At 34.6% G+C, this 8,578-nt stretch overlaps 1 protein-coding gene across 1 annotated transcript; it reads right to left on the bottom strand.

Annotated features, from left to right (window-relative positions):
- Nucleotides 1-5,922: 5,922 nt before the first annotated feature.
- On the bottom strand, nt 5,923-8,088 carry LOC105215916 (probable serine/threonine-protein kinase mps1). Its single transcript, XM_054228269.1, has 4 exons — nt 7,940-8,088; nt 7,230-7,622; nt 6,577-7,169; nt 5,923-6,513 (listed from the first exon to the last, which is right to left on the bottom strand). The coding sequence occupies exons 2-4, from the start codon at nt 7,281-7,283 to the stop codon at nt 5,994-5,996; spliced, it is 1,167 nt and encodes a 388-aa protein (XP_054084244.1). The 5' UTR covers nt 7,284-7,622; nt 7,940-8,088; the 3' UTR covers nt 5,923-5,993.
- Between the last annotated feature and the right edge of the window lie 490 nt (nt 8,089-8,578).

The following is an 8,578-nucleotide window of genomic DNA, read 5'->3' as shown; positions in this document are numbered from 1 at the left end:
GAATAAAAGTTGGGCCAAACAACTGCCAATCGGTAGCTACCAGTAATATTAGTTGCTTAGCAGCAAAACTATATATTATACACATGAATAATGTATGAATATATTATAATTTTTGCGTAATCTATAGTTTGCATCGATCGATTGGTCTTTTCGCATTTGTTGCTAAGAATATATTTTTCGCTTGAGCGTTTAATACGAAAATATGTTTATTTATATGTACATACATACTCATAATAAGGAATGAGGTATAAGTAGCACTCGAATACGTGTTATTATTTTATAATTATTGAGCTTTGCCAGCTTTTGTGTAAAATGTTAAGGGGTTTAAATATGATTTATTAGAAGTTTGTTGTAAAGTGATTTGGGATACTATAAACTCATTTGTGGTTTTGATAGTTTTCGATGAAGTATACTGAAAAGTTTTTTTGTACTTGAATCTGCAATTGTAGGCTCGAATTTACTGAGTAGAGAGATCGATCTCAATTGATCTTCACTAATTGCTAACATCTCTTCTATCGATCTTTTAATAAATCAGTGCTCAAAACTCAGAACTTACAACTGACTATACCGTATTTTGTCAGAGTGTTGAGACTAATGAATTCGTTATATCTTTCATGGGAGGGTACAATAGACCAAAATTTTTAGTGCATACCTCTTCCTATATCTATCTATCGACACGTGACTGAGTAAAATTTTCAAATATTTTCTCAAGGAACCGTCCTAAAACTGAGGTATGTCCAACTCACATTTCTCAGAAGAGAATCAGTTCCGCTCACCTTAAGCGGAGATGTGCTGGAAAAAGGTGAAGACGTTTTGGTGAAACATTGATATAGAGCATTACTAGAAAATCTGAACGAATGCGATATTCAATGATGATACCAAGAAGCCTATAGAATTCATGAAACATACCCCGAACAAAGTATGAACGATTGACACCTCGCCTATCGATTGATTTAAATATACCCTAAATTTTTTATGGGGTTACATGGGTTTTGTCTGGTAAAAAGGCCTATTTTCAATATATTTTTCTATGTAAATAATTATTTATTTAATTCAAACTTTTTTCTGTCTTATATATACATATTTAAAGAATAATTTCTAAAATTAAAAAAGAAAAGCATTAAAACTCCTTCATTGTGACATCATTTCCGGTGACCCCTCGGAAATAAGGTGCGTCCGCGTTGACAGGATCATCCAAAATGAAAAAAAAAACAAAAATAAGTGTTTTATGTAAGACCATGAACTCGTGCTTGAACGAAGGAAAGGTAAAAAAATTAAAAATTGGAATTTTGGCAGACATCAGACGTCAGTCAAATTTGCTTGAAATTTAATTTTTTAAAATAGTTGTAATTGAAAAAAGAAATAATCCTTCGTTCAAGCACGAGTAAATTGTATCTCGAACACCTGTGCAAAATTTCATCGAGATCGGTTGAGTAGTTTTCAGAACATTTGGCAACCGACTTTGAAAACTCGGTTCCGAGAAAAACGCGTCTAAAGTTTTCAGTAACAATAATACCTCTTCTTGGAGCACACACCTTCCAAAGGCGGTATTTTCGAAACTATTATTCGGACCGACTTGAAAATTTAGGACAATATTCTGGAGATGTTGTAGAAATTAATAAGGGGCCATCCATAAATTACGTCACACCTTGAAGGGGGGGCAGGGTATCATTCAGAAGTGACATTGTGTGACAAGGGGCAGGGGGGGTCAAAAGCTTTTGCTTCGTGTGACGTAATTTATGGATGGCCCCTAACCAAAAACAAAAAAAAAATTTGGAACCCTCGAAACAAATATAACCCCTTAATAGATGATGTTATCTCTGAACCTTAACCAATTGTCTACTAAATAATTCATCGAGTGTATTGTAAAATATATCCAGATTGAAACTTTTGGACAATGTTAGTACATTTTGAGAAGCTATAAAGAAACCGGAACATCGATCAAGTATTAGACATATATTAGACCCCAAAGTAGAACTAATTTTTGATCGAATCAATCAAATCAAATAGTTGACTTAAGGTAACCCTAGTAAGTCTAGATCTCTGAAAAATTTGGGTTTTCAAAATTTTTTTCCTGAGAAAACTTCTGAATTTATTATTCTAAGAATTTGTACTTGGTACTATGGTAAATTTGAAGAGTATTGAATTTTATTTGTAAAAATAATAGTTTTTGAAGCTGCTACAGCAAATCTCCAGAAACCCCTCCCAAAAAAGGCGTTTTGCTTTAACCAATATATCTCCGAAATAAATCATATGAAATTAAAAAAATCAAACGGAGTTCTTGAAGTAATTTATCATCTTGAAATTTTAATCGAAGGAATGCGCAAAAGAATTGATTTCTTTTTTTTACAAAATATTGGCTTCGAAAAAAAATCGATATTTTGCCAAAATTTTGGCCCTAAATTGTGTATAAAAAATAATTTTATCGGTAATAAAAAAGCTTCGATGAATTGCTAGAAAATAAAGTTCAGAAGCAAGTGTAAAACTTAAAAAGTACAATTTCCGAAAAATTTTGACTACCGACTTTCAAAACACAGTTTTGAGAAAAGCAAGGTTAAAGTGCGGCATACTACTTGAGGACTACTATTTGAGGGTGTTTACATTTCGAAAATGAAATTTAAAAAACCTTTTTTTTTTTAATTCTAACTAAACGCAACCCCTTAAAACTCTCAGCTACTTTGTATGCCTTAATTTACGTTCTTTGGAATTATTCGATTGAGTTCAGGTTTCTTAAACCACACAATTTGAAAAACAAATATGAACACTATTTAGTATTTTCAAAAAGCTTATTTTTCAAAACTTTCCTATCGAGCCCCCAATACAACACCGATAAGCGCTGATAACCTCTACACCTTGTAATATCAACTTACATGCTAAATGGGGGTAGCAATGGGCCATGCAACGTTGCTATTGACAAAAATACATTATCTCGATACATATGTATGTATGTGTGTATGTTTGTTGTGTTGCGCATGTTTTCGAGTCATATTTGTGGCATTGCACTGGCGTGCTGTGGCGCTTGACGCAAAACAACAGGTTGTTGACAAGCGCATGCTAGAGTCACAATCATGACAACTTACATACATATGTATGTTTGTATGTATAAGCGCGGAAAGAGATTTTTGTATATACATAATTACTTACTTATGTATTACACGTAAATATTTACGTTATTTTGGTATATCGATAAGGTGGATTAGATTTCGATTTGTTGTTTTACATATTAATATGTATGTATGTTTATATGTACATTTTCTTAATCGAGTCTCGATTGGATTAGACGGCAAAACTCTAATTCTCCACATCAACCAAAATCGAAGTCGACTTCAGCTATTTTTAAATATTTGTGTATATTATATATACATAACCTCACACATATGTTATATACATACATACATCAGAAAAAATAAATTTAATTTAAAAAAAAAAATTAATAAATTTAAAATTTATTAAAAATCAATAAAATAATCATAATCTCATCATATTCATAATCTCATTGCAATCCTATATCCATATATCCCATATGTATATACATATATTTATCTTAATTTATTTATATACACTCGCGTGAGCAGTGTACATAATTCTTTTGTTTACTAACATTGCCAATTTTTATTATGCAGACAAGCATGTGTAACAAACATACATATGTAAACACAAAAGCTACATACTGAAGTACATATGTACCTTTATACACATATATACATATACCCCAATGAAATATATTGAATTAACAAATATTTATGAGCGCGAAATTTTGGCTTTTTATACGAATTTATAATTCATTACATGAGCTCTTATATACATAAAATGTTTGTTTTGAAAATTAATACGTACATACATACATATGTATATATAGAACCAAAATATATAAACATTTTGTGTTTATTTATTGATCTTCAAATATCTCTTAATTGTACGAAGGTACTTTAATAAACCACTAACTACCTCATAAAAGTAAAAATCTCAAAAGGGGCACAGTTTATCCAGAAAAGACCGGGACAACAAACTGTTTAATTATTCTTTATCAAAGATCGCCTATTTGCTTTGTTAAATCCGTCTTCTTATAGCATTAAACTGTTTGACTGACGAATAACACTTCGATTTTGCTGTTGTTGTTTTTCCAGTTGCAGAGAAATTTCAAATTATTTTGAGGTTAACAACCCAAACCTGAATAAATCGATAAGCCTAATCCAATTGTCATCGGGGTCATCCAACGGGAGGCCCAGGAAAGGAGCTGTTTCAACAGAATCATACCAAAGGGAAATGGGTGTTGGATGAGTGGCGTCTAGGACATGCAAAGAGGTGGTTGGTGTCATGCAGTGACTGGACATATATTGGGTATATCGGGGTTCAGTCTGTTTAGGTAGGAGTGTATCTTGGTACAATATCCATAACGAAATTGCGCCAGGATCACTATAGTTTCGCAAGGCAACGCGAGCTCGGTGTCTGTAATAGGAGGTGATTTATCTCAAAGTACGCCATTCACAGGGAGGGCGTTAGTGAAGGTGTTAATAGCTCCACTGTGAATGGCGTTCAGTGCTTGTCGAAAGTCTGTCGCAACCGAAGTCCGGTCGGTTTAGTGCTGTTAGTTGTCGACGTACATATTTCAGGAAGGTACTCTTGGCACTCAGTCACAGCTGTCAATGACGAGACAGTCGGTTCTACGTAACCGGAACGGACCCGGATTTTTATCCGGCCAAGGATTGTCAAATCGGCAGCATTCCTCAAAATTATTTGGGGAATGTTTTATGCCGCTACAACAACAACAACGAGAGATCGATAGAAGTAGTGCAAGGTTAACAATGTTGAAGATATGATGAAGTGTCGAAAAGAATGAAAGTTCACTGACCGTCAATAGCTGATGTTGTCAGTTACATCTTACGGAATCCACACGGCTGTGAAATATAGCACATGTATTATAGAAAGATTAAAGATCAAACAAACAGTATTTACTATTGGAGAGAGGATTATGATCAGATCAGATCAAAAATCCACAATTTTTGCGCGTTTCGAGAGTAGAGAACACTTTGTCGTTTTTTGAGATATTCGTTATGATGAAAATAACCGGATATAGTAGTATTGTGTGTTACTGGATAACATGAAAATTCTTCGCAGATTCTCAAATTCAAATTCTTCTTATATAACTGTGATCAATATCTATAACGGCTGTCGAAAATTAATTGAAAATTTTGTATACGTATTTCACACCATTTAACCTTTAAGCATAGAGTGAAAAATATAAAAAATATTTCATTTTATTTTCCAAAATACCTTTCTTTAATTCAAATGAACATGATACACATATACGTCATTTACATACATATGTAATTTGCAATAGCACCAGACAGTGGAAATCTCAAAGAATCATAATTTACATAAATGTATTTTTGTTTTTAATTTTTAATTTTTAAATTTATTTTTTGACTTTTTAGTGGTTTTGATAAGTATTGTTCATGCAATTTTACGGACATTCTTTTTTTTTTTTTTGTTTGCTCTTTCATTTTATAAACAAAAACCCAACTTATGCCTTTTGCTTTGGAGACATTTACAAACTGATTCGATAGTAATGGATAAGCATGTGGTGTATATATGTATTATGCGTATGTATAAAAGTGTATTATTACAAACAAATGTACGAAGAAATATTACTGTTATTACCATTGTTTAAAATTTAGAGTGGAGAAAATTATTATTTTTGTTTATTGCATCCAATAACTAGATATAAGGGTTTACAAGCGACATTTGTTGTTGATTTTTAGTTTTCCATGCAAATGCATTCATGGGTGCGAGTGACATTACTTGAAAGGGTTATTGTTGGGACTGTTCGATGTGGGAAATAATTAAATGAGTAATATATATGTAGCAGACAACTGAAGATGGCTAACAGACGCACGAACGCAGTAAGCCATATTGATAAAATTGTTTTTTTGTTTTTTTTATGACGATCACGGCGATGTTTGACTAAAAATCTTCCGTTGTAATTAACCGCGTTACCGACGCATCTGAAAACCATTCGATCCATCAGGACCACGAGGCAAACGTAAAATGCTCTCTTGCTGTTGTTGTCTTAAAGCCGATGACGACACGCTGCCACCGACTACAGGTGACCATGTTTGATGTTGGCTCTGTAGTTGTGGTTTCGGGTGTTGGTGCTGATGCTGTAGCGTAGTCGGTAGCGGAAGTGGCAGCAGCGCTGACATTGAACGGGTGTTATAAGCGGGTGGTATCTGTTGTTGTTGCTGTTGCTGTTTCTGTTGCTGCATATAATAGTAGTTATTTTGTTGCTGTTGCTGCTGATGTTGTTGTTGTTGTTGCTGATGATTGTAATAGTTATTGTACATATTAAGTGGCGAACCATTACCACCACCACCGCCACCTCCACCTTTGCCGCCAGACTGATTGACCTTGGGGGAAGCGTTGTTTCCCTTGTACGCATTGTTTGTGCTTGCAGTCGTGTTGACGGCGGTGGCGGTTGTTGTTGCACTCGCATTATTCGTAGCGTTTGACGCGCTGCAAAAGCAACAAAAAACAAATTAACACTGCAATATTTGTTTTGACGTAGGCTACACTCACCCCACATCATCCTCGGGATTTTTTGCAGATCCTAGAATGCGTAAACGGGCTTCTGCGTACTCCTGCTCACGTTGTTGCAACGTTTTAATTGGCTGACGTGGCTTAATACCGTTATTACGCGGCTCCATAGATTGCGTGGGACGACGCAATATCTTCACAGTCTGCAAATTCGTTGGTGTCGCATAATTCTGAGACTGGAATTCATCGGCTGGTTTATGTAACATCATCATCACCGGCTGAAATGAAGCTGCCATGTCATCGAGTGGCGATTTTAGTTCAGCAGCTGTTGTACTGCCACCGAGTGCGGCCTGTACATTGCCACCAGTATTATTTGCGTTGCGCTGTAGTAATTTCATCGGAACGGTTGCGGCGACAGCAGGTGTTGGAAACTCAGCTGTGGAGAACGTAAATTGTTTCGATTCAGCTGTTGTTGAAGCTGTGTTTGTTGTGGAATTGGAAAACACTGCAAGTGAAGAATTTATTGAACTTGACGAATTTGTTGGCAAATTGGTTGAGCACTTTTTGGCACTATCGGTTTTTTGCGCTGGTGTATCCTGTTGTTTTTGTTGTATCTTCTGCAATGTATCTGTCAACTAAAAGTTAATGAAATTATTATAAATAAAATAAAGAAATTTTAATCGTGTTTCACTTACACCAGCTTCATCAATTTCCTCCCAGTTGTCTAGCACTTCGTCACCATTGGACATTTCTGGCTGGCGGCGTTTTGTTAGACTGGTGTGTGTAAACAATTTCACACCTTGATTTTGATGCAAATCGTATGCTTCAGTGTCCAACAATATCCTTCGAAAGTACACAGATTTGCCACGTTGTTGGAATTTGTAGAAACTCGTAGAATTTTTACAACATTCAAAACTTCAAATAGCAACACAGCAATTTGTCTTTTGCTCAAGAAGTCTGTCACTTTGCTTATTTTTTTTTTTTTTGCTTTTGCTCGCTGCTTACGCTGTACGGCCGTCTGCTACTGCTGTTGCTCTGCTTTGCCTTTCACTTTCGTCTTTTCCTGCTGCTCGCACTGTTCCGCTTCCCTTTTTTCATGAATAATCCATGTGTAAGTTTTAAATAATTATTATGCTTTATAATGTGCTTTTCCCTGCTGCTCTTCGCGATGCAAACAAATTTAAAGACCTTCCCAATGACTATATCGTCGCCCTTTCTATTACGCGTACTGACAATGGCAGCGCTGTTGCTGTTTCCACAACTTCCAGTTCCTCGTTGTCTTTTCACTATTTCTTTCGCTTCAGCCAGCGTTGCAAATTTTCCACTACACAATGCCTTCACGCTTTTTCACAATTTGCGTTTTCTATTTTTCTACAATTAATAGCAAATTTACAAACTGATTTACGTTTACACTTCGAATTTCACACGTTCTTTTAAATGCATTCAAATAAAATGTGTGAAATTTGGGTGGAATATTAAATTTCTATTCTTCTCTGCCACCGTTGCTGCTGCTGCTGCAACTCCGCTACTTCCACGAATCACGACTACGACGATAAAGAAAAAAACGATGAGCAATCACAAAGAAACAATGAAATATAAAAGCATGAAAACTGTGGAATGTGGATCAGAACGAGATCTGTTCGTTTACCACTTTGTGGTATGTAATTGTAGATAATTTTGTGTTGATAACAATAAACAGCTGTTACTAGTGAAATTAAACTTTGTTGATAGCAAAAATATCGGAAAGTTTGCAGAAAACTATGTAATGTATATATTTTAACTCATTTTCATAATTATGAATTCTTTAATACATTAATAAGAGTAATAAACTTTATGATATTAAGCACATGATAAGAATAATATTATTTTTATGAGTTACATATATTTTTAAGCTTTACTCTGATTTGATTGAGTCCCTGTGTTTCACTAAGCAACTTTGGGTTATATTTATAAATATAAAATTGCTATTTACGATATTATAAAATAAACTTCATTTGCCATAAATTGTAAAGGCGTTGAAAATATTTGCAAACAGCTCAGTACT

The sequence above is a fragment of the Zeugodacus cucurbitae genome, chromosome 3 (assembly GCF_028554725.1).
Source record: "Zeugodacus cucurbitae isolate PBARC_wt_2022May chromosome 3, idZeuCucr1.2, whole genome shotgun sequence".
In the NCBI taxonomy this organism is placed as follows: Eukaryota; Metazoa; Arthropoda; class Insecta; order Diptera; family Tephritidae; genus Zeugodacus; species Zeugodacus cucurbitae.
Note: the sequence above shows the minus strand (reverse complement) of the source record. Positions and strands in the feature narration are given on the sequence as shown.

Coding starts and splice junctions, on each gene's coding strand:
- LOC105215916 (XM_054228269.1), bottom strand. CDS start 7,283: ATGTCCAATGGTGACGAAGTGCTAGACAACTGGGAGGAAATTGATGAA. Junction 7,170..7,229: donor AGGAAATTGATGAAGCTGGT/GTAAGTGAAACA, acceptor ATTAACTTTTAG/TTGACAGATACATTGCAGAA. Junction 6,514..6,576: donor AATCCCGAGGATGATGTGGG/GTGAGTGTAGCC, acceptor TTGCTTTTGCAG/CGCGTCAAACGCTACGAATA.